This window comes from Gymnodraco acuticeps, unplaced genomic scaffold (assembly GCF_902827175.1).
Source record: "Gymnodraco acuticeps unplaced genomic scaffold, fGymAcu1.1, whole genome shotgun sequence".
NCBI classification, from domain to species: Eukaryota; Metazoa; Chordata; class Actinopteri; order Perciformes; family Bathydraconidae; genus Gymnodraco; species Gymnodraco acuticeps.
In genome coordinates, this window is record NW_022990309.1 from 403,202 (window position 1) to 429,761 (window position 26,560).

At 43.5% G+C, this 26,560-nt stretch overlaps 1 protein-coding gene across 1 annotated transcript in view; it reads left to right on the forward strand.

Annotated features, from left to right (window-relative positions):
- LOC117550361 (vacuolar protein sorting-associated protein 13B) overlaps positions 1–26,560 on the forward strand; it is a 115,556-nt gene that overhangs the window by 15,614 nt on the left and 73,382 nt on the right. Inside the window, exon 4 of the mRNA XM_034222777.1 lies at positions 23,064–23,181. Within this exon, the coding sequence (XP_034078668.1) occupies positions 23,064–23,181 (118 nt within the window). The remainder of the gene's footprint in view (positions 1–23,063; positions 23,182–26,560) is intronic.

Below are 26,560 nucleotides of genomic sequence, written 5' to 3' on the forward strand. Positions count from 1 at the left end.
AAAGCACCGATGAAGAAAATATCAGACTTGAGTTTCGACAAGGATTGGGTTGGATCGTTTTCCATCCCTCAAGTAAGATGATGAATGTCGGCAGTACCTCGGTTGCTCTGGAACCCGGACTATAAATGCTATGCAAACATTAGGCCTGCTGCAGTCCACTTGTGTGCTCCAACCTCCTGCAATATGGCTTTGGTATTTCTCAAAATTGACGGAAAGTCCTCTCACATTTCTCTCAGTTTGATTTATTCTATCTTGCTGGTTTCAGAACATTGATACTCTCAAAGAACACTTCGGCCTCTACAGTTCGTGCCTTCCAGCTGAACTCACATGTGCAATTAAGATGCCAGACTAGCTTCAGCCACTGCTTGCGCTGTTCTTGGAGGCTGGTGCTTATATTTTTTAAGGGGTGCTTATATCTTGTATAGTGTGCTTAATATTGTGTATGAATAATTGCCAACACTTGTAAGTGTGATGTTTCATGTTTCGATAGATAAATGGCAGTTGAAACCAGTTCCTGACAACTGGTTTTCAGCATCTCGCCCAATATAGAAATTCCCCATTTGATGTTCATTGTCTTTATAACTACCAATATTATTAATCTATTCATTCATGTAGGAACGTGTGTGTGTGTGTGTGTGTGTGTGTGTGTGTGTGTGTGTGTGTGTGTGTGTGTGTGTGTGTGTGTGTGTGTGTGTGTGTGTGTGTGTGTGGTGTGTGTGTGTGTGTGTGTGTGTGTGTGTGTGTGTGTGTGTGTGTGTGTGTGTGTGTGTGTGTGTGTGTGTGTGTGTGTGTGTGTGTGTGTGTGTGTGTGTGTGTGTGTGTGTGTGTGTGTGTGTGTGTGTGTGTGTGTGTGTGTGTGTGTGTGTCCTCCAATAACACAGAGCTATTACACCTATTACACCCACAGGGGGATTTGCGTCAGACCCGTGCTCCTGAGGGCAGTTAGATCACAGGGAGGTGAACTGCTGGACATGACAGGAGCAGCCTTTTTCAAGCAGAAGCTGTTGTTGACATGCATCTTCTAAGGGATTGCATTTTTTTCCGGGAAATGGGAAAGAACAGTATAAATAAGTCTCCTTGATATAACCTTGAATAGTTTTGCTTTTGTTACTACTCTTTTTTCCTCTTAACTACCCTATCCCCCATTGTATGTGTAGGGGGTACAACATTATTGTTTTAATAATGACACTGTTAGGAATGAGAGCATACGTTCTGGACTTTATATCAACATGATTCTAGCCGCAATGCAGTGAGCACATGCTTGCTGTATCCAAACATTCTTGCAGGCACTTGCCTAAAATGGGATTGTGTGTGTGTGTGTGTGTGTGTGTGTGTGTGTGTGTGTGTGTGTGTGTGTGTGTGTGTGTGTGTGTGTGTGTTGTGTTGTGTGTGTGTGTGTGTGTGTGTGTGTGTGTGTGTGTGTGGTGGTGTGTGTGTGTGTGTGTGTGTGGTGTGTGTGTGTGTGTGTGGTGTGTGTGTGTGTGTGTGTGTGTGTGTGTGTGTGTGTGTGTGTGTGTGTGTGTGTTGTGGTGTGTGTGTGTGTGTGTGTGTTGTGTGTGTGTGTTGTGTGTGTGTTGTGTGTGTGTGTGTGTGTGTGTGTGTGTGTGTGTGTGTGGCTAACACATTGCAGTTATTAGCATTAGGGGGTAGCTGTGCCAGTGTAAGCAGCATGCCTCACATGCTCAGTCTGGGCTTGCGGTTAGCTGAAGGAGACATCTGAACGACCAGAGCCTCTCAGATCTAAATCAGGACCAAGTTATCCCTCCTTTCCCATTCTTTCCGTGTCTCATTCACTCTCTTTTAGTTGTGCGCCCCCCCCCCCCCCCCCCCCCCACACACTTTCCCTTTGTCTCACACTACTATTGTTCTTCTTTTCTGTCCTAGCTTTTTGATCTCCTACTGTTGTTTCATCACTCTGTTTTCACACTCTTTGCTATCCATTCTCTGTCCCCTTCCGCAATACTTTATCCTTCCACCTTTGAGACAACAGTAATGTGTGTCAGGTGTAATGCAAGTTAAAGAGCAGGGCTGCAGTCGAATAGTCCATTTAGCTTAGGAACCTTCCTAACGGAGTGAAATGACCCGGAAGTCCCTCAGTGGCAGCCATGATAAGTGCCGTTCCAATTCTCCAGATGAAAGGAAAGGAGGTTTCAAACTTCCTTTATAACCTCCTTTAGCTTAGGAACCACTGGACCTCCCTAACCGAAAGGAGAGGAGAAAATGCTGCCCCACAATGCTTTGCAGCCGCAGCATTTGCCGTCACACAACATTCAGCCGTTCACGGACACAACCGATTATGACCGATAAATGATATCATGAACGTTACGGTGCTTATTAAGCATTTTAAAACGGTAACTTGCCAAAGTGCTTTGTTTTGAACGTTCATCAGTATTATAATCAAAAAGAGAAATATGAACATTAGTTTTTACTGAAATGATCAAATAAAGTCAACATCTCACAGTCTTTACTGAGCTGTGTGGGGTTTGTTCAACTTCTAAAAGATGTTTGAATGATGATATACACAGTGATAGATGTTAAGGACTAACGTTTATAATAAATACATCTGTATTTATTATAAGATCTTTTCATACAATCATACGTATTGGGATCATTTGTATTAATGTGCACCGGAGGGAGAGGGTGACGAGCATAAGTTTCACTTTCCTTTTTTATTTCAATTCCAACTTTGGTCATGAAGAATATGTTTCTCTGTTGTCCACGTTCATAAAGCATAAAGCAACAGCATCAGAGCACGGTGCAGAGTCTCTAGATGAGTTTACAGTAGTCCCTCGTTCTTATTAAACATCCATGTTGTAGTCCGCTGTATAGAACACTGTAGTTTCCATAGTTTCCCCACAGCAGCAGACGCACACAATGACGTCCGCTGGCGCATCATAAACACGTCGGATTCTCTAAAGTACCACATTCTCTTCTCCTAAGTCCTTTTGAATTCTCCTATCCACTATCCCTTAACCCCGTGACGTTTCACTCAGAGGTCAAGGGATAGGGATAGACGTTAGGAGCTGATTTTTGGACTATTCGACCGCAACCCAGGTCACCAGTAGAAACAATGTATTTTAGCATCAAAAGGTCACTGGGCAACATTTTATAAATAGTATATCAGAACTAGGCACTAGCCTGTCTGAATTAATTGGTTTTGGCTTTTAATCAACTCTTGGGAATAGAGCTATGAACTTTGACCCAAGATATTCAGTTTGAATACAACTGTGGAACACAAACTATATAGTCAATGATGAAAGACCTCTGACCTCCCTCTGCTTTAAAATATCATACTGCTGACCTGCTCACTGTCGTTGGGAAACATGCAACACACCTTTTTTTTTATGAAACACTTTTCATACATGAATATAGATTTACTAGATTATTGGAGAATTATGCACAGCTTAAAGGTGGGGTAGGTCATTTTGGAGAGACCAGCTCGAGTGCGCTAGAATTTGAAAATACACAGACGGAAAAAATCTGCCACTTCCTCACAGAGCCCCTCCTCCAACACACACGAACGCGCACATGACCAACGAGGGCACGAGATAAGTTTGTGCACAGATGGAAGGCTGACAGGCAGGTAGGCCATCCAGTTACTTTAGCCGGCTCAGATGATTGGTCGTGCTTTTTACAGTACTACGGCTTCCACAGATGATGTTTATGTATGGATTTTTTGTCAAAGCACTTCAGATATTCGTTGCTATCGGGATGTTAAGAGCATTCCATGGAATATAACAACAAGTGTATCTCGAGCCGGTTTCTCAAACCTACCTACCCCACCTTTAACTGGAGCAGCAACAGCTACTGTAACGCTAAGACAGGATTGGTTTCTGCTGGTATAACTTGAAGTTTGCTTATAAGACGAAATAAAATGTTTTTGGGTTTAAAAGAATACTGCAGAATGTATTGGGTTCATAATCGAATCACATTTAGTATTGGACAATAATGGCAAAACTTCTGATGGTAAAAAGGTATGCCCCTAAGCTCAAAGGTGTCTTGACCGTCAAGGTGATTTAACTGTCCGCAGCGAACAGATCTTTCACTGTCCCTTTAGTAAAATATCAGTACAACTGCAACCCAGTATTGTATATTCTCAGTTGAAGATAATGCAATAGCTGTACAAAAATGTCCCAAAATATGCTTAGAAGACAGAAGTCCTATGTTGCTCCCTGTGGGTTTCATCCATAACGTAGATCCCGGTTTGTCTTTGTTGTTGTCCTGGGCATGTTGGAAGCAGATAATACACATAGCCAGTTTGACGTACTTTTGGCAGTGTCCTCCTGCATGACATCACCAGTGTTGTCGAGGGTGCATTTTCCTCCCTACTTCCCCCTCTTTGATGAACATGTTATTTTTTGGGTGACTTTTGAAATAAAGAAGGTTGAAACAGTAACTCAGCTCCTTGATTGTAACAGTTTGCTGGGATGAAATATGCTTAGGTGGACGTCCTTCTGGAATGATTCTAAATAAAACCTATGAGTCTGTCTATTTTCTGTTTTAGCTGTGGTAGTTATATAGGTATGAAGGTTTTTGATAAAACACAGATTAAAGATACATAATTAGACTATAAAGAAAATAACAAGAGTGTTTTGAGCTTGAGTTTTTTCAGGAACTGAAAGTGATAATAATAATGATCGTACACTGACTTAATTAGTTTTTGGAAAAAAGAGTAAAGGTGTACACTAGTACACACAGTTGAAATACTGAAGCACCTTGTGTACATCTCAGGACCCCCCCCCCCCCCCCCCCCCAGTAGCAGATTGTATTACTTGAAGAGGGAATCATTGAGATACAAGATACCACATTTCTGTAATGAGCTGTCTTCATTGAGATAATTATTCAGAATGTCACACGATCTGATATTAATCTGGGCTCATTTCGGGGTCTAATCTCTTCAATCTGCCATGGATTCCAGCTGCAAGGCTCTCCTGTGTTTTATATTTACACTGTAAGACTGATCATGTATTTTAGTGTAGGTATTCGTCATTACTGTACATTTGTAGTGTAGTTGTTTGTGTTGAAGTTTTATGAGTCTTGTCAATGTAAATAAGAATTAGTCCACAGTTCTGGCTGGCAGCAGCCTTTTCTAGGGTTTGAGGAAAAAATGAAACCACTGTCTTTAATCATGTTGTAATGGCTTTCTGCATTTGTTACTGTTTCATTAAAAACCCATTTGCAGCTAATTCTGAGTTGAGCTGATGGATGTTTTCGAGGCCAAGGGACGTTAAAGAAAAGGTAATTTGAGTCATCTGCGATCAGCTCGGTTCTCCTCGGCTAACAATCCAGCGGGGTTGTCTCGTCATCATAGCTGAAAAACATTTTATATTACTGGAACCATCCCAAGCTGTGACCATAAGTTTGAAACAGGGATCCTTTTTTCATGTCTCATTCCTCTTGGAGCAAGCTGGAGACCTTTGTTATGGGAACCTGGGTAGAACTGTTGAAACAAGCTTACGACTGGGATGTGAAGGTCTAGAACCAAGAGGTGAAGAAGTTGACAACACAAAGATACTCAATTAAAAGCACAGAGATGGTAGGTAATGTCAGGGTTGAAAGTAAGGACCCAAACGCAGTGTAAAAACAGAGGAGGCAACTAAATGAATATAAACTGAAGGCCAGCTTTATTAAAATAAAAGCTGTTTCTTAAAAAACACAAAAACTCCAGGGGCGGGTAAAGTTAAACACTAAGAAAAGTAACAACCAAAAAACTAGGAACAAACCGGGAAGAGGTAGACCAAGGGCAGACCAGGGGAATCCAAAACATGCGAAACAGGGTCCAGACATAGGGAACAACGACGATGAACCAACAAAGAGCACAAAGGAAGACAAGACTAAATACACACAAGAGTTGTCACAAGACACAGCTGGGGAGGGAAGGTGAAACACAGGGGCAGCAGGTGGACACAATGACAGATATTGCGATTCGATTTGCGATATTTCTTTTTAAGCGACCCAACGGAAGTTTATTGTAAAATGCGGCCATAACCTCCGGCAAGGAAGGTCGTATCAACGTGCTCCCGTCTCTAGCCCCCCCGCAGCCCGAGCTACGAGTGAAAGAACTAAACTTACGTGAAACTTCCGTTGGGTTGCTTTAACAGGGTGTCCGCGGGGTCTTAAAAAGTATTAAAAGTTGATAAATCAATTTAACGATAATTAAGGCTATTAAAAAGTATTAAATGGCATTTTCCAAGTTATTACATTTTCTAACTTGTTTTCAATAGGTATATAAATTGTCCAAAGAGGTTGTATTCTACAGTCTGCCTGAATGTAATCATTGCGTAGGTGTGTAGTGTGTTTCTTTGTAGTTTATTTATGGCATCCCGTTGGATTTGACGTCATCTGAACAGGACATCGCACGCTCACTGCTTGATAGCGCACGAAGGCCCGTTTACGCTGGTTGTTAAACAACATCGTTATGGGGAAATGCAAGTTTGCGTCCAAATGGTTGGAAGATAAGGAGGAAGGACAATCAATACTGTATATAGTAAATGTGAGGTAAAGTGTGTCGCCAATGTAACCGGTTAGAACTCCAAGTGGCGATGAGGTCTTACAATGTATGGAAAGGGTCTTAAAAAAAGACCTTAAAAGGTATTAAATTTGACTTCAGGATTCCTGCATATAAATATTCCTGCATATATTCCTGCATGTTTAAAGTCAAGCTTCATTTTAAGATTCACCCTGTAATAGATGTATAACATGTGATATAACCTGACTCAGATGGTTTGTTTCACCAAACTATCTAGGAAAGCTCCATTGGAAGCCATTTGGAAAAGTATTTCAAACATACCTACTATCATGGGCCACTTCTGATTGGTTAACAATGACTGGTACATGTGGAGCACAGCACTTCTGATTAGTGTGAATGACTGAAAAAATCGTAGGCTTTGTGATTTGATAATTGCATCATTTCAAATCGCGTTTTCGATTTAAAATCGATTAATCGTTCAGCCCTACTGCAGACCTTCTATGACTCTGTGGTGGCATCAGCCATATGGTGTGGTCTGCTGGGGCAGCAACATCTCGGCTGCTGACAGGAAGAGACTGAACAGACTGGTAAAGAAGGCCAGCTCTGTCCTGGGGAGTCCTCTGGACACTGTGGAGGTGGTGGGAGACAGGAGTCCTCAATGTGGAGGTGGTGGGAGACAGGAGTCATCACTGTGGAGGTGGTGGGAGACAGGAGAATGGCAGCCAAGCTGTCCTACCTCCTGGACAATGTGTCTCCCCCCCCCCCTCCAGGACACCCTGTCCTCACGGAGCGTCCACACAGCAGCGTGCGTTGACGCTTGGAGGTGGGCGTGTCTGAGGCTTGGCGATTTTTTGCGAGCAACGCGACCAACAACCAATCACATGAATCTCCCGCCCCCGACATACAAAGCAATAGCAATGTTAAAACGAAGTAAACTGGATATAAAATCCCCAAACAGGTGAAAACCTACCAGATTCACCCACTGTCTCTGCCACCTCCCTCCATGCCTCGCTCCTCCGGTTTGTATCCCGGTAGATGAACAGAGACTGATCATACAGCACCGGGTGATTCACTACCGCTACAATGAATTTTCCCTCCATTTTTTGGAATATGAGGAAATGACCTGCGTAGTCTCTCCCAGCATACATGCGGTTTGATTGGCTAGCGCTTGTACTGGCAGATTTGCATAAACGGGATTTCATTGGCTGACGCCTCCGTCGAGGCGTCAAAAGTTGAACATTGCTCAACTTTTGAAGCCAGCAACGCCAGCAACGCTCCACGTCGCTTCCCAAAATGCAGTTCGGTTAAAAGTGACGTCACCCCATTCAAAGTGAATGGGCAGAAGCGTTGGACGCTTCAAAGCACGCCGCTGTGTGGACGGGCCGTCACTGTGCAGCTCCTTCAGCGACAGGCTGCTGATACGTTTCAAAAATAAAACTGAAACTATAAACACAACACTAAGATCATGACAGGGCAAGGGATGAAAATAAATGAAATTTAAGTGAGAAGTAGGAGGGAGGCCAGGTGAATACAATGTGCAAAGATAATTTGACATCAAGCTTTATTGTGAACAGCTTCAAGATGTGAGGTTTGTGTATTTATGATAGGAGTTTTTTATTTATTTAAAAGTTCTAGAACATTATTAAGGGACCCATCACATGCATTTGGTCTCCCTCAAGTCCCTAGGCTTTTTTTCTATTATATGACTAAATGTGTTGTCTGTGAGTGTTTTTCTACAAGGGATGAGGTCTGATTGCTGGATCCTCCCCAGGGATGGTGCTCTGTGGGCCTTGACATGGGGGACAGAGCCCCTACTTGTCAGACCCAGTGAGTGTGTTTGTGTGTGTATGTGAGTGATTTGGGGGAAGAGGGGTTCTCTCTGAGATAAGGAACTATCGGGTTTCCTTCATTTATTTTCTCACTCCATAGGCGTTTGCCCTCCACTGCCTGGCCTCCAATCACCAGGCCTGCGGCGTTGATGTCAGCATGACTTTGCCAGCAACCTGCAAGGGAAAAACAACAATAACAAAGAGTGTGTTTATCCAGCAATGTTCTTCTGCATGCAACCATTAATCTGCTGAAACTGTGTGAAATTTACCAGTTTTGAAAATGTTTGCCTTACTAAAATAAGTCAATAGCAGGCATGCCCAGTATCAGCTGCTAATCCCTGCCAAAACATTTTTTGTCTGTTTAACTAAAATATGAAAATGGGTTGATTATTTCTGGAGAAAAAAAGAAAAATGACACATTATATTTTTTTAAGAAATGTGCATTGTGCAGTAAAAAATAAGCTGTTGCAGTTTTGTTTTAGGCCAACAGATGTCACAGGGAAAGCTTCAAATTATAAGAAAGTGCAGTAAGACCATTATTCTGTTTTCCCCCAGACTTAACACTGAGTAATGTATATATTATTTAGTAGTATATACAACCTATTTAAAAGACTTTATTCAGCATCCTGGAACAAATTCATTTCAAATAATAATTCAAATAGGCTTTGTCCTATTAGGTGTCATTACACTACACTGTTCACATTTCTGCTTGACAAAGGCTGAAATTGTCCACTTACCCAAAAAATGTTTATTATGTTAATGTTAATTATTCATTGTTTTGCCTTTATAGGCCAATTTACATACAGATTACATTGCCAATGGCAGTTGAGACTTGACTGGTTTCTGGTATCGGTGCAAATAGATCATTTGTTTGTACAAGGACTATGGACTAAGGACAAGCACTATGAGGCTTAGCTATGTGTTCAGCAGCTCAGATGAGGATCGACCCTCAAGACGGGCTGAACACACGGCCTCCCCTGCCTGACTGAGCCAGACGTCTGCAGGGGGACAAAGGTCAGGCCTGGCCTTCCTGCGCCCTAACCCTGCATGGGTGCCCCCTTACCCTCCTAGTAGGGGGTCCCCCTTGCCTGCCACTCACACTGCAGGACCTGTTCCTTTTCTCTTTGCCACCGTTTCGGTCTCATTGTGCCTTGTCTCTCTCACTCACTCTTGCTGTCTCTTACCTTCTCGCGAGCTCACTACCTAACTTTCACTTATTGTTATTTATTTCCACTCATATCTTATCTAGTGTCTCTCTTTTCCTTTTTTTCCTACCGTCATCTTTGCTCAACAGCTGAGTTGACATGCCTGCAGGGGAAGCAACCCCCCTTTTCCTGGTCCTTCTGTCTTTCCCCCCTTCTCTATCCCTCCACCCTCTCTCCCTCCCTGTCCTGTGCCCTGCCGTGGCATTGGAGGGATCAGTTTACCCGGCAGCAGCTGAGGCAGGCTTCATTTGTCCCAGGACTTTCCTCTGAAAAGGCATTTTTCGCCTCTGGAGTATTACTCGGTGCCCATGATGACATTGACCACTTAATTGCGCTACTTCCAAATTTGGCAGTCTTGTTCTTTAGTTGCAGTTTGATTTGTTGAACTCAATGTACCCTTGGCCTACTGAACTAGGCATTCCTTTAGTCATTTAATTTTCCTGGTAAAATCTCCAAATAATCCAAATTCAGTGTTTGAAGTGATGACAAGTTAACAAATGCAGTGTGAATAATGAGCAGCAAAAATGCACATCTTATTATTTTTCTAGTCTTTTTCCTTTGGAATCTTGATGAAGTATTTATTTTTCTTCCCCTTATGTATACCAATTCCCACAACTCACTGATGGGGAAAGAACTGCTTGCATGGTGTAGCTATACAGAAAAGGCCCTTTCTGAAGAAAAGTAAATATTTCTGCCATTTCTACTCTCTTGTCTCTTTTGGCGTTGCATGTTTACGTTACCTGCACGGGAGATGCTTGATTCTCTGTCAGTGTGTCCATAACTCAACTAAGCAAATGATGTTTAAAACCTAATCTTTATTGAGAGAAAGGGGTTAATTGTCATTTAATAGTAGAGCCAAGGAATGTGTTTTAATTGTGTATGGCATGTGTGTATACAGCATATATGGCATGAAAGATGTGACTGGGGGTTTTTATTAGCTTATTTGAGTATGTGTAAATGACGTGTGTGTGCATGGATAGCCAAAATTATTTGGTTTTGACACTTTCAGCATTTACATTTGTCAGGATCAGGCTTGAGCTGTAACAGATTCATGTTACAGGATTACATAATCAAGAAACAATGGAAGGCAACTATATTCCCTTACAGTTACATACAAAAAGAAGTCATCTGATTACCAGCATCACATTTGGTACACTTGTAGCCAAAGACATATAGAACAAAATTAGATATTGAGGCATCATGGATTTTCAATATGGCGGCCATTTTTCAAGATGGCCGCCAGCAACAACTGTTGTTAGATGGAATTTCATATTCACGATGAATATTATGTGATAGAATCATCAAATGTGGTACAGTTATAGCCAAAGACATGCAGAACATGAAGCCATCATGAATTTTCAATTTGACAGTGACAACTGTTTTTAGATAAATGTTCATATTAATGATGGATATAATGTGATATTGAGGATATAAGTTGAATGGATCTACCATGCATAGCACTTGGGAACTATCATTTGGATGATACCTTTTTCAAGATGGTGGCCAAGATGGCAGCCAATTACCGAAAAATGTTAGTTGCAATATAGCTGCATAGACTCGACTGATTTGGATGATCTTTGTGTCAATTCATCTATTTTTTATGAATCTGAATTCAAATGTATGAACTTAAGAATTGCTCAGAAGCTGCAATTCAAGACTCAAAATATGTGATACTGTCTAACTAGGTCCAGCGCGGGAAAGTCCATTCAGCACTCCCATTCACAGTAACAGAGAGCTGTGCACTCTAAGGCAGCTTTTTTGCACTTGCACTGCCTAACACAACCCTTCTTACATTGTTCATAGCTGGACTGGCCTGCATCTGGTAGGCATGTCCAGAAGGGTGCATAGTAGCCCTCAGATGTCTTAGACCAGCCCCATCTACATGGTGAAGGTAGTTTTGGTGTAGACACCATCATCTGGCCACACACATGCCCTCCTTGGTAAACTGCTCTCTTTTCATGTTCCTCTAGGTCAGCCTTTGTCGGTGGGATTGACAGCACATTGTGCCTCTTCACAAATAACTTCCTCCTTGCAGTGTCTATTTCTGTGCATGGGCTGGTTCGGTCATAGAGCAGTAAAACAAACCTCTCGATCATCGCCATTACCTCCTGTGGTATGTCATCTGGTGCAGAAGATAGTTTTAACAGGGCATGTGTAAGCTCTGGAAAGACAGTCCATACAGCCATGCAGTCTTCTTCCCATGGCCAGCAAAGCTGGATACAGTGTCACAGCCCGTCAATTAGTGCTGCGTACCTGGGCTCACATTCAGGTTCAGGTCCGGACTCAAGTCCAGAGGTTCAGGTCCAGACTTATAAGTCCGGACCTGAACCCATGGCTTGTGTCAAGTTGTGTGAGTAACTAAAGTGAACTTATTGTGAGCTAATTATCAATTGAAAATAAACTCATAATCAACTCAAATTCAAACTCGTCAGGTTTGCTCCCTTCCAACTTGTGTCTACATTTCTCTACAAAGTACAAATGTAAAAAAAACACTTTTTGCCACTTAGTCTACAAATGAATTATGACAGCAACTACAGTGAACTACTACAAAGTTCAAACATTTATTTCATTTACCAAACTAAAGTAACCAAACAGTCCCTGAGCTGACTGAGCCTAAATCCCTAAAACGTTGCTGAAAGGTAGAGTGTAGAGTAGACTATACGCATTACACTGTTACACACCTACTATACAGTATACACTGTAGTGACTGTACCGTCAGAGTGTACTGTACTGTCTGTACACCATGTCTTTTCTACAACTCTACATGTGTACATTATACAGTACATACTACATACATAGTGATGTACATACATACTGTTAGAAATAAAATTAATGTTGATATGGCGTAATTGAATTGATCCACTTCAAGACACTGGTACTTGCATACCATGCTGCGAATGGATCTGGATCCTACATCTAGGACAGGGATCACCAACTACATTTGTCCAAGGGCCAAAATGTATCCAATAGACACTATCGCGGGCCAGCGATTTTTATATAGCCCAGAATTTTGAAGTTGTTGACCGGGGGGGGGGGGGGGGGGGCACCCCGCATAAAGCTTAGCAGACTCTTCACGCTAACGAAGGATCACTTCTCGGCAGGGTTACTTTGTAAATGTAATCAGTTACTGAATACAGAATACATGCTCTGAATGTAATCAGAATACAGTTACGTGTCTTAAAAAACGTATTCAGATTACTTTTAGAATACTTTCTTTTTCCATAACAGATGGGTATGTTTTGGGGAACAGGAGACACTTGTTTTATTGTTTTAATGGCTTATCAAGAACTCAAACACAACATCTTGGTGTCATTCTGGACAGCTCCCTCTCATCTGCACCCCACATAAAACACATCACCCGGACTGCATTCTTTGTACTGTCTTAAAACCTTTCCTTAGAATATGTTATGAATTGTAAGGTGTCCTTGGGTGCTTTGAAAGGCGCCCCTAAATAGAATGAATTATCATTATTATTTATTATCTGAAATTATGTAATAACTTGTTCCAGTCACTTGCCAGGCATTCAGCAGCAGGCCATTCACTTTGATTTGATCCCGTTATGAAATGTCATCATTTCGATAATAAATAAATGCTACATAAACGTAAAAGAGATCTCTCTCTCTCTCATCTGCGTGCGGGGGCGGGGCCTCACAAACACGCTGCATCTCTCTGGCTCACAGACATGCTGCAGCGCTGTGTAGTGTGCACACCAGTGGCGGCGCTAGGGGGTGGCTACTTGGGCTCAAGCCCCGGATGTTTTCTGAAAAGCCCCGGATGTTTAACTTAAAAAAACATTTTTTTAAAAGATTTTTTAAATTTTTTTAAATGTCTTGGGAGTAATGTGCAGTACCGGAGTCCACCAGAGAGGCAGCCGCTGCGGGACATTAGCCTGCGTACTGCGTAGCCTTCCCTGCCCTGAAGAAGAAGTGATCCTTCCTAGCGCCTGACGAGTTTTAAGCTAATAGCCTATAAGTTATGGATATTAGAAAGTTATTTTCATCGAAGCAGGCGCCACAAGCTGCAGCAGCAGCAGCAGCTGACAACAATGTCATCACCAGCAGTGTCCCGCAGCTCCTGCCTCTCTGTTGGACTCTGTCGCAGCGGGGCTACTGCTGTGGTGCGGAGCGCACAAAACACAACTCTTCACAACGAAGGATCACTTCTTCTTCAAGGCAGGGAAGGTTTCGCAGTACGCAGTCTACTGTCCCGCAGCTGCTGCCTCTCTGTTGGACTCCGATACTGCACACAGTGGTTACTGCTCCGCCAACGCCACAGTCACCCCCGTCGTGCGGGCCGGATGAGAATGTCTGGCGGGCCGGATGTGGCCCGCGGGCCGCCAGTTGGTGGTCACTGATCTAGGACATGGTTAAACTGTACACCCCAGCGCGTGCACTACGCTCTGCATCAGCCAAACGACTCGCTGCACCCTCACTGCGAGGGGGACCCAAGTTCCCATCAGCAAAAACACGTGGGTTTGCTATCCTGGCTCCAAAATGGTGGAATGAGCTCCCCATTGACATCAGGACAGCAGAAAGCCTGCACATCTTCCGGCGCAGACTGAAAACTCATCTCTTTCGACTCCACCTCGAGCGATAGAATTACTAACAAAGAACTGCTAACAGAGCACTTTTATACTAATAAAGGACTGGCTTACCTAAAGCCAGTTGAGTAGCACTTGAAATGTTTGGCTCTATGAAACCTGATGTACTTATATGATTCTGTTTTCTTCAAGGTTGTGTCTTCCTGGTTGAATGTACTTATTGTAAGTCGCTTTGGATAAAAGCGTCAGCTAAATGCAATGTAATGTAATGTAATGTAAATGACAAACAGCTAATTTCGGAGGACTCGCGCGCGGCTGCTTGACAACGGGACGACCGGCGACCCTCCCCGACAGGCGCTCCGACGCGAAGGCCCGCCCACAACTGCGTCAATCAGTGCGCGAGTCGAGTCCGAGTCGAGTCACGAGTCCCGAAAATCGGCACTCGAATCCGACTCGAGTCCGAATGTGCTCTTGTGTTTCATTGTTGGTCTTTAGCCAGATTATGCTTAATGACAGGCAGGATTCCTATAAATTAATCAGGTTAGAGTGTTTGAATATATTGCGTTATTGTGTTTTTCTCTTTTTGCATTTATAGATTTACTAGGCTTAAAGAGCCTTTGACAGCATCCCAACAACTGTTGTGCAATGAAATATTGGGCTACTAGTAATCTCGAACCGTCAGTTTAAAAAAGAAAAAGCGATACCGTTCCGTTAAATATCAATAATTTCGAACATCGCGGGAAATTCCTTCGACTCATTTTGAAGTTTTGGGGGAAGCCGGAAGTGACGTCAATGCGGGAACGCTTCACTGTGCGGCGAGAGAGCCAAACACGGACAAAGTGTGTTGTCATGCGTATAAATGGTGAATTACTGAGTTTAGGCACGTTAATAACGTTTTAATGAAGTTGACTACAGTATATTCATATTTGTCAGTGCTTTCATGTCAATTCGGCGAACATAAACATAAATGATCGTGGTGAAGATGATGATTACATTAGGATTAAAAATCGGTAGTGAGAGCTACTGAATTTCCTCCCGTAGGATGTGATATAAAAACAAATCGATTATTTTTGTAGTTGTAAACTCAAGTGGATGAAACTACATTTATTAGTGCTTTCATGTCAATTCGGCGAACATATGATAGATTAAATGATCGTGAGGATGATGATTAAAAATCGTTTGTTTGTGCCGGTCTGCATTTCCTGATGAGAAAACAAACCGATGCTTTTTGTAGTTGTAGTACACCAACATGGATTAAACGTGTGTTTTTTTCACCACAATGTTGGGGAAATTAATGGATAGAATGCACAGATTATTATTATTATTATTCCCACTCCGATCGGGACACTAGGTCCACCGTTTCCCCGCAGCGAGGCTCCCCCCGTTGACAGTTTACGTGGGCTGGGTGCAGTCGCGGACTGGCCATCGGGACGAATCCCGATGGGCCGGTACCGAAGTGGGCCGGTCGGATAAGTCACTAGCACAGGGGTGCCCAACCTTTTTTGAACCGAGAGCTACTTTTAAAGTTGCCAGTCTGCTGAGATCTACCAGTCCAAATAGAGAGGCGTAGCCATTACTGACAGCCTACTACCAGGTAAATACACACTTCTACTTGAATAAAACTGACCTTTGTACGATTAATAATTCATAAAATCCTGCAGATCCTTTATCTTACCTCTTTCTCATCTACACACATACAAGTATTTAACTGAAGTTACACAACAGTGTTGTTGATACGGAGTTGGAGTTTATTCACACGTCACATACTACAGTGGGTAATGTTTTCAAGAAACATTGAACAGTGCTGCCACATATGACACAGGGAAAAAAGAAAAGACTCTGAACCCTTTCTTTGCCATTATATAAAAATAGTGTTGCTACAAAAGTATAAATGAGGCTTCCTAATAAGACAACTCAGATCTGAAGCTACACAGGAATCTGCTGCCAAAGTGCAATAAAAAAGACGAAATTATTAGAATCAAACCCTTTTTTTGTTGCATTTTAGTAGAGTATAAAAATAAATGCCTTTAAAATAGGATGCAAGCAACACTAGTTTCTTAACCTGAATTGATAATAGACTATAATCAATTTAAGTTTGCATTCTTATACCATTTTGTACAATAATTATAATGAATAAGTTCAAACAAACTAAAACTTACAGCTGATTAATAACGGTATCTAACTTGAGTTTTTATTATATCAAAAACCTGTTGAAATGCTACTGTTATTTTTACTGTCCCCCAAAAGCGCGTCGGCAGCCTCCAGGCAGGAATGCTTCTTTCACAACTTCGCCGTCTTTGAAAGACTTCATGTGTTTTGCAAGAACGTGACTGACACGATAAGATGCTCTGGTAGCAGCCTTGCTCTTGTTGTTGGGCCTGGTGAAAATGGACTGCTGTGCATTTAGCTGCCCTTTCAGGCCCCTCACCTTTTGGGAGCGTATGGCAGAATTAGGAGGGAATTCCGTCTCGTAGCTTTTGTGCACTGTTTTGAAATGCCGCTCCTAAATTACCCTTCTTCGATAAAGCCACACTCGCATTGCAGATGAGACAGATGGACTTTGAATTGGAATATATACAAAAATAATCATCCTCCCACTCGGAGTGAAAATTATATATTTTGGGCTTTTTTGCTTCTGCCATAATTGCGGTCTTGTGTGTGTGCGGACTGTCACTCCTGTTGATACGGACAACATCAGCGAAACAGCCACGCCCAGACACATGGGGTCACGCCGGCCAATCACAAAGCTTTGATGCGTTCAAGTACATTATTCTGGCACAGGAAGATTATGTTATAGGACATTAACGATAAAACAGAATATTGTTGTTCTATTTTTAGACACATCTCGCGATCGACTGGGAATCTCCCCGCGATCGACCGGTCGATCGCGATCGACTGGTTGGGCACCCCTGCACTAGCACATCCCCCATAGGCGGCGTGTGAGGCTCAGGTTTGGGAAGGCTAAATAACTTGTTTTACCTGACGCTGCCCGGCTCCGGCGTCTATAGAAAAGAGATCAACTCAGTGTGCGGAGTTTAAATCTCTCAAGTCATATTTCAGGATAAAGGAAATACAGTTTAAACTGCCGTAGGCCTATGCAGAGAAGACACCGACGTGTCGCACTTATCATTCATATTACATCATCAATCAGATCATCGATCATATAATATCATAATTTATCATATATTTCCTTATCTGCCGTGTCTGGCCGTGCAACACTTACAGTGTCACATACTGTATGCAGAAGTATTATTTTAAGCAACACATTATGTTGACGAAACACTCGAGTCAAATGTAATTAAAGTCAGATCCACTCGTGTCTTAGACGTGAACGCGCTCTCAGCTGGTGAGAGAAACCCTGGCTTGATTTACCGAGTTGATAACCAGCGTCGTAGGACCGCTTAGCGAGATCTCGTTTGTTAGTTTGTTGTTGTTAGTTAGTTTGTTACTCAAACATATCCAGGGTCTGTTGAACTGGCTTCGTAGTACAGGGCACAGGTGGCTAGCAGCGCTAATGTCAAAGACACAGACATTGCATTATATTTGTATTTTACCAGGATGCAGTGACACAAATATTTACATATTTACATTTACTATCTACAGCACCCGCCGCCCCTGACATCCCCCACTCCCCCCGTTGACAACTTACTAGCGGTACCGAAGTGTGCCGGTCGAGAGTCCCGGGATGATTTTTAGTCCCATTCCACCACTGGCTACATGACCGTATGATTGCCCATATTGACGCACCTAATTCCTAAACTTCTAACAGATACAACATAAACCGATCCTTCAGCCTCATATGAGCTCTCAGACACGTTCAAAATGAAACTGTCTGAGCTGTCTGAGCTTGCTGCTGTGTGCGCCATTGTGCGTTTACATGCAGATGCTGGGATCCTGAACGGTGCAGCTGGAGCGCTGTGCCCGCAATGACGTCACACATCATTTGGCGGGACTTGAAGAATCCCCGAGAAGATCCAGGAAATGGTCAACATTGAAGGGCAGATTAATGGTTATCAAAGTACAAATATCCAAAATCAGTTCAGTAACGGTTTTCAAGGGGACAATATTTACTCAAATTGATGGGTTTGGATGATGGGGGAAACTCGTGCCACAGGCTCTTTAAGTTAAAGTTGTATCTACTCCAGCAGTAGTTGAGTGAAGGTCATTGGCTGTCAGTCTTGTTTTGTCCCTATTTCCCTACGGTTTAATTGCACCTAATCTCTAAGTGAAATGGTCTGAGGCATTCTACAAACCAAACACACACTCGCACTCTTGCACTCTCTCACACACATACATGCACGCACACGCACGCACGCGCACGCACACACACACACACACACACACACACACACACACACACACACACACACACACACACACACACACACACACACACACACACACACACACTAGGGGTGTAACGGTATACGTACCGAAATTATTCGGTACGGGCCCTTCGGTTCGGTACACGTAATTTGCTCACATTGGGTTCAACGCGTCATAGAGCGAGCAAGTCATTTAATTGGACGAGAGGCATACTATGAGAGCTGATCAGAGGGATGCGTTAAAATGTAGTCAGTAATTTGAGGAACTGTCGAAATGGAGATAAGATAAAGTTGAGCTCGAAAATCCTCCAGCATCATTGAAGTCTCCGGTTTGGGAACATTTTGGTTTTGCAGTTACGTACAAGGATGACGGACAAAGACAGGTGGACCGAACCAAAGCTGTTTGTCGGCATTGTTCAACTAAAATTGGTTACGCGGCTGGCAATACATCAAACTTGCACACTCATTTGAAAAGGCATCACCCGAACGTGAATATCACCGGTACCAAAAGAAAAAAGACTGAAGTGCAAACCCAACTCCCGCTAGCATTTAAGCCTCCACCACTCACAAAACTTCAGACCGAGCCAAAGCTATTACAAACGCCATATATCCTTATGTTGCCATAGGGTAGCAGTTCCAGCAGAGAGCCCCAAACGTTCTTTTCCCCGGCCACATCAATCAGCTCTGACTGGGGGATCCCAAGGCGCTCCCAGGCCAGCAAAGAGATATAATCCCTCCTCCTGGTCCTTGGTCTCTTCCCAGCTGGACGTGCCTGGAACACCTCCCTAGGGAGGCGCCCAGGTGGCATACTTACTAGGTGCCCTAACCACCTCAACTGGCTCCTTTCGACGCGAAGGAGGAGCGGTTCAACTCCGAGTCCCTCCCGGATGACTGAACTTCTCACCTTATCCCTAAGGGAGACACCAGCCACCCTGCGGAGAAAACCCATCTCGGCCGCTTTTATCCGCAATCTCGTTCTTTCGGTCATGACCCATCCTTCATGACCATAGGTGAGGGTAGGAACGAAAATGGCCCGGTAGACAGAGAGCTTTACCTTCTGGCTCAGCTTCCTTTTCGTCACAACGGTGCGGTAAAACGACAGTACCGCCCGCTGCTCCGATTCTCCGGTCCATCTCACGCTCCATTGTTCCCTCACTCGAGAACAAGACCCCGAGATACTTGAACTCCTTCACTTGGGGTAAGGACTCATTCCCTACTTGGAGTGGACAGTCCATCGGTTTCCTGCTGAGAACCATGGCCTCAGATTTGGAGGTGCTGATCCTCATCCCAGCCGCTTCACACTCGGTTGCGAACCGATCCAGTGAGTGCTGAAGGTCGCAGACCGATGAAGCCATCAGAACCACATCATCTGCAAAAAGCAGTGATGCAATCCTTAGTCCACCGAACTGCAGACCCCCTCCCCCATGACTACGCCTCGAAATCCGTGCTTTTAAGCACGAAGGTGCTGGGTTAATGTTTGCCGCCATTCTCCTGAACCGCTTCGCACTCACTGCGAGAAGAAGACACCGGCGTCTGTGTATCTAGAAATGCTCTATGGCTCGGCTGGCTGACGTAATCACTCTTCATGCAAAGCGAACGGGGGGGGGGGGAACCAATAACCTACCATAGCCAATAACAAATAAATGTAACTTATTTTATTTTTGTTGTTCATTCATATCTTATTTTACCTAGTTAACATTTATTTATTAAATGCATAATTTTGTATCTCTCCAACTTCAAACGATATTTTTGGTTTACTGTCCTATAGTATACATTGGAATGATTTCAAACGTGTTTTTATTTATCCTAATAATTATAAAGGAGTGCCTTGGAAATATGTCTTTACATAATTTGTGGTCAAAACGTTTGAGACCCACTGAGATAACTTAGACTAAAATTAACTATCTAAACACTCAGAGAGTCCTTTACCTCACTGAGCCTCTCAGTCTGACAGGAGAGCTCTCCTCCACCCTGGTTGTAGAAACATCTACTTCTTATATCCGTTAGCGCAGCTAGCACCAGATTCTAATAACAACAGCGCCGGTACTGGTGCGCCCTCTCTCTCTCTCCCTCGCTCGCTCCCACGCTCGCACTTTGGCTGTGAACTGCGGGCGCCTGATAAGCCAACATCCCCCACTTTCATCACTTGCAGCGCCCATCGTACAGGGCAAATTAAAAGAGTAACCGGGTTGAAAAAGGTGTTAAATTTACTTAATTATGAATGTTGTTACATCAAGGCCAAAAATTAGGATGAGCGCCATCGGTCAAAAATGTTTTTTCCCCTCCCAGAGCTACCAGCGCAGCGCCCCCCAGATCTGGCGCCCTAGGCTATGCCAAAAATCGGCCCTGCCTAGTACATACAGTGGCAATGTCTCAAGATTTAGCAAAAATACACCTTTATTGAACATACAGTAACACAAAGACTACAAATCCACATAACAAACAATCAAAAATGAAAAAGGGTCGCCACTTAAGTTAAAGCATTTTTTTTTTTGGGTACCTGGCTTGTGCCCCCTAGCAGTGGCGCGCATATTTCAGCAGCGCCGCCACTATTTGTATATAGTGGAAACACTGACTTTCATTTGCCGTGCTCGCCATAAACCGTTATTGCTCAGGTTGATGCCGCCCCTGCCCCCGCCTCCGACGTAAGCGTGACGTATGCGGGTCTTGCTTCTAGACCGACCATTTTTTGGTGCTTGGTAAGCACCAGTTTTCGGCACTTAGAGCCGGCTCCGCTGCGGTGTGAACAGGAACGGTGCTTATCAGGCTCTAGGTCCGAACCAGCCCTGGAACCGCGTTGGTGTGAAAGGGGCATCAGGCACCATCATCAGCAGTACGGGGGCTGGCACCGTTTCTCTTCACCCTCTACACTGCAGACTTAATTAATAATAATTCCTTACATTTATTATAGCGCTTTATCAATGACTCAAAGCGCTTTACATATACACACATTACACATATATGATACATGCAATGGTCAGATACTGTGGACAATACCCACAGGAGCAAGTTCAGGTGAAGTGTCTTGCCCAAGGACACACCGGCTTTACAGACGCAGCAGCGGCGGGTTTCACCCCTTGATCTGATGATCATTGCACAGCGCACTGCGCCACACCGTCCATCTTCACGCCTCGAGGACATCGAGGCGCTTTTACAGGTACACATTAGTATTATACATGTACTGTGGACAATACCCACAGGAGCAAATCCGGGTGAAGTGTCTTGCCCAAGGACACAACGGCCTGACGCAGTGGCGGCAGGAGCGGGTTTCGAACTGGAGTTCCCCAGCACTCCCCCTTGATCTGATGATCGGATGCACAGACCACTGCGCCACCCGTCCCTACTTCACCCGACTTCACCCACAACACTGCAACCTGTCACCTGCAGAAGTTCTCTGATGACTCCGCCATCGTTGGCTTCATCTCCAACAAGGACGACAGGGAGTACAGGGACCTGACGCAGGACTTCACCTTCTGGTGCCAGAGGAACCACCTCCAGCTCAACGCAGGGAAGACCAAGGAGCTGGTGGTGGATTTCAGACGGTGCCAACACTCCCCCGACACCAGTGAACATCCAGGGAGCGGACATTGAGATTGTGAAATCTTACAAATACCTGGGCGTTCATCTGAACAATAAACTGGACTGGACTGATAATTCTGCTGCTCTGTACAAGAAGGGACAGAGCAGACTCTTTCTGCTGAGGAGACTGAGGTCTTTCGGGGTGCAGGGGGCACTCCTTCAGACATTTTATGACTCTGTGGTGGCATCAGCCATTTTTCTATGGTGTGGCCTGCTGGGGCAGCAGCATCTCGGCTGCTGACAGGAAGAGACTGAACAGACTGGTAAAGAAGGCCAGCTCTGTCCTGGGGAGTGCTCTGGACACTGGTGGTGGGAGACAGGAGAATGTCAGCCAAGCTGTCCTCCCTGCTGGACAATGTGTCCCACCCCCTCCAGGACACCCTGTCCTCACTGTGCAGCTCCTTCAGCGATAGGCTGCTGCACCCCCGCTGTCTCACAGAGAGATACCGCATGGTCATTCCTTCCTGCAGCGGTCAGACTATACAACCAGCACAGCCCCTAGTAGACCCCCACACACACACCACAACACAGACTATAACACCCCTTGCTGTTAAATACCATCCAACTATGTGCTATATGTGCAATATATATATGCCGTTAAAACTGTGCTATATATACCTGGCTGCTAAATCCTAAGAACTGTTACAGGATGTGTATTTTGAAAATTATGTAACTTTTTATTTATTTATTGTATTTTTTTATTATATCATAACTTAGTACTTTTTAATGCATGTAACATATTTAACATGTGTAACATTAAGCTGTCTGTGGCTCTTTTTTCTGCTGTAACTACGTACATTTCTACTCTGTGGGACTAATAAAGGTATTCTGATTCTTGAAATACTAAATAATTTGTCAGATAAAATCTCAGATTAGTAACTATATATGCAACCAGATTAACACAAGCAAGATAACATGGTTGATGCATGAACAATGCCATAATGAAAGCATTAATACAAATATTAGAGAACACTAGGACTGCCACCCTATTGTACTTCTATACGGCTACACTAAAGTTAAATAAAAAAATACTTTTATCTTGTTATTATAATATAAAAAAGAGCGCTGAAGAACTATTTCACCATGTGTTCACTTCACCTATCCTCTTTTCATCAGGATGACCACGAGAGTGGATCTAGTTCCACCAGTCGCAGTGTCTCAGACAGCTTCAAGGCTGTGGCCAAGCCCCGCCGCCTTCAGCAGGCGGCCCCCAGCGACCCCGACCTGCCCCCAGGTGAGTAATGGCCCTGGGACCAGTGAAATTATTCCACCTCCCTGGGCAGGGAGGCAGCTCCCTTATAAATCGTGTTTTTTCTTTTAAGCTCTAGAAATGCCAAACAAGTCATTTAAATCTATTGGCTTGTTGTAGTTCAATCCCTGAAGAGGCCAGTTTTGCCAATGAGGTAGTACCTGTTTACACTGTAAGAATGCATTTAGGAGGAGCTGTGTAGCACTGCTATTTCAACCTGTAAATCAGCCAGAAAGAGTGTGGGGGATGTCTCTGTGATAAATCACTCAGTGATAGCTCTTATCAACAAGGCCACTCGACCACATGCCTCCTACAGGGCCATGGATTCCTTGCCTGCCCTTTTCTACCACTTCACAGCACCTCAGAGACAATGGCCTTGTTTGTTTCGGGCTGGATAATGGCCTTCAAAAATATTTATGACTATTGGGTATTTTTTCATCATGTAAGTCTGTGTGTCTGTCGACAGATTTTGCCTAAATAGCGTCACAAACCGTGCAAGATGCAGTTACAAAACGTTAAAGATATCTATTTTTAGATCAAAATAAAGCTAAAGTTTGAATTTTTGTTAAAGTGTGAATAGATGCACAATGTCAGCCACTTAATTCAACTACTTAACAAACCTGTTGGGGGGTAAATAGGAAAAAATAAAAGTTCCAAAGGCAGGGAAAAGGGTTTGAGAGAAAACTGCTAAGGTGAGAAAGTAGTTGGCAAAGGAGTGACTTAAATATGAAGAAATGGGTTTAAAAGAGAAAAAAAGAAGAAAAAAGTAAGGAGAAAGAAGGGGGTCTTGAGCTTTAAGAGCTAGGTCACCGTCAACAGTGAGGTTCACTCCAAGAGCCCTAGTATGCGTGAATATATGAACCTACACGCCCGGCTGCCTGTATCAGGGGAGGATCCATTTCCAGGCTGATGTTAAGAGATATTATCTCTCCACAGCTGTTAAAGCAGGGTGCCTTAGATACATCCCCCCCAGGTGTGTGTGTGTGTGTGTGTGTGGTGTGTGTGTGTGTGTGTGTGTGTGTGTGTGTGTGTGTGTGTGTGTGTGTGTGTGTGTGTGTGTGTGTGTGTGTGTGTGCATGTATTGTGTGTGTATTTAGTGTGTGTGTGTGTGTGTGTGTGTGTGTGTGTGTGTGTGTGTGTGTGTGTGTGTGTGTGTGTGTGTGTGTGTGTGTGTGTGTGTGTGTGTGTGTGTGTGTGTGGTGTGTGTGTGTGTGTGTGTGTGTGTGTGTGTGTGTGTGTGTGTGTGTGTGTGTGTGTGTGTTACTTATTAAAAGGTGGAAATTAACAGGCAGAGGAGGTTTGCCTAAGAATAATATAGTAATAATAAGTGGAACACATCATTTATTAATCCCCAGGGGGAAATTACTACATCACACACACAGGTTGATATACATGAGCACAAGCACAAACAGAACCACATACAGGATAGGAGAGGGAAAGCGAAGGGGCAGCCAGCGCCGAAATCAGCCAAGATCACGGTCACCTGTTAGGGGTAATCCACTTTGTCATGTGTTTTATACATAAATATGTGTCCTAGTTTGCTAAGAGATTCGGAAACTTTCAGGAAAATATATACTCTTTTTCTTCTGATCCACCTATTCAAAAACCTCAGATTTAGCCACCATCACTGTACTTAATGACTTTTATTTTATTAGGGATGGGTCATAAACATAAATAAATAATAGTAATCATTCTGTGGGATCAAAGTCAACTTTTATAATGTGGTTGTTTTATTTCCTTAAATGAATTGCGCGCGGTACGTGAACTCGCCTCGCAGGTGCACACGCCTGGGGCAGAGTACATCTAGACTCGAGAGAAAACTTGATAGAGACCGACTCGAGTCCGAGTCCAGTATTCCAAGTCTGCTAAGTGTAAACTGTGTAGCTTTATTATGTTAAAAACAAATTAAACGGTTGGTTTGGAATTGCCATTGGAAAAAAATGAGATGAGACCATCTCAGGGCAATGCCCCTTCTTCCTTCTTCGTCAGCATCTACGTCGACAAACCTCTGTGTTGCGCCTGCTCCCCTCCCCTTCAAAACAACCAAAACAAAACACGGCCGACACTAAAAAGCAACCACCAGCAATTATCCAGTCATTTGGCCCTAAGCTCTCACATGCTGAATTAATTTATCCTCCCTGTTCTCCATGTGGTGGAAAATAGTGATGTTAATTCATATGTCATGGGGTTGGTAGTCACACAAAGACCAAACACCAAGTGCTTCCACCTTAGGGGACTCTGTGAGTGATTATGGTTACTGCTGCTTGTGGGGGACCAGCGGCCACTGTTTGTGAGAACCGCATTTCTCCGTTTCGGGGGATTCCTGCAATGGTCATATTCACTCTGAAGAAAATGTGTTCTGTTTTATATTGGTTCAAAGAGATTTATTGGTGGCACGTCTCACTTTGAGTCTAGTTTTAGCCTGCTACCTACTGGATCAAAGTTATGTTCAAGATCAGCAGTTGCAAAACTGAACTCTCTGAAGAGCCCCAAAGTGTTTCTTTTCATTTACTAAGTAGTGTCTTAACAGTGTGCCCAAATGCTTTCTTGACAACCTAGGTCTTTTATTATAACATTATATCACCCGCAACATCATATTATTGTGTGACTTCTTCAATACAGTACTATACTTCTACTTATTTTTCACAAAATATGGAATCCAATTTCAAGTCCCAACCACTCTCATTTTGATAAATATTAATAATATTGCTCAGACCAAATTCAGGGGAAGGTAGTATTCCTGTCCTGCCAAAAAAAGCACAGAATGCACTTACACAGGCTTATTTCATTGCTCATATTGTGTGTTAAATCCATGTGTATGTATGGTTGCGTGAATGCATGTACCTAAATGTATTTATTTGTTAAAGAGTTGTGCATGCATGCATGATTGTGTAAGTATGCGTGTGATTGGAGGAGATTGAGATTTGCATGGACTGAAATGCAAACACACTCCTAAGACAAATCCATGGTCCAGTGCTACTGCTGTCCTGGTACTGGGGCCTTTGCTCAGAAACTAAATACAGCAGCTGTTCTGGTATTACTGGAAAATGCTACTTAAAGAGAATATCCCATACTAGTAAAGACTGGTGCTTTCTCCAGTGTGAGCTTTGTCCTGTTCTGGAAACCTGCTGTTCTGTGAATCTACAGTTTTACTACAAGAGGCCCCAGAGCTAGTAGAATGACTAACATAATCAGGTGGTGATAGTTACTATTAATAACACAGCCTTGCAGTGTTTCCATGGTTCCACAGGAAACTTGCCATGGTGGAATTTAGACCTTAGTCCCACTTTGTTCCCTTTCCTTATATTTTTTCGGAAATGAATTAGGGCAGGAATTTATAGAATTGTGTGAACTGCTATGTCCC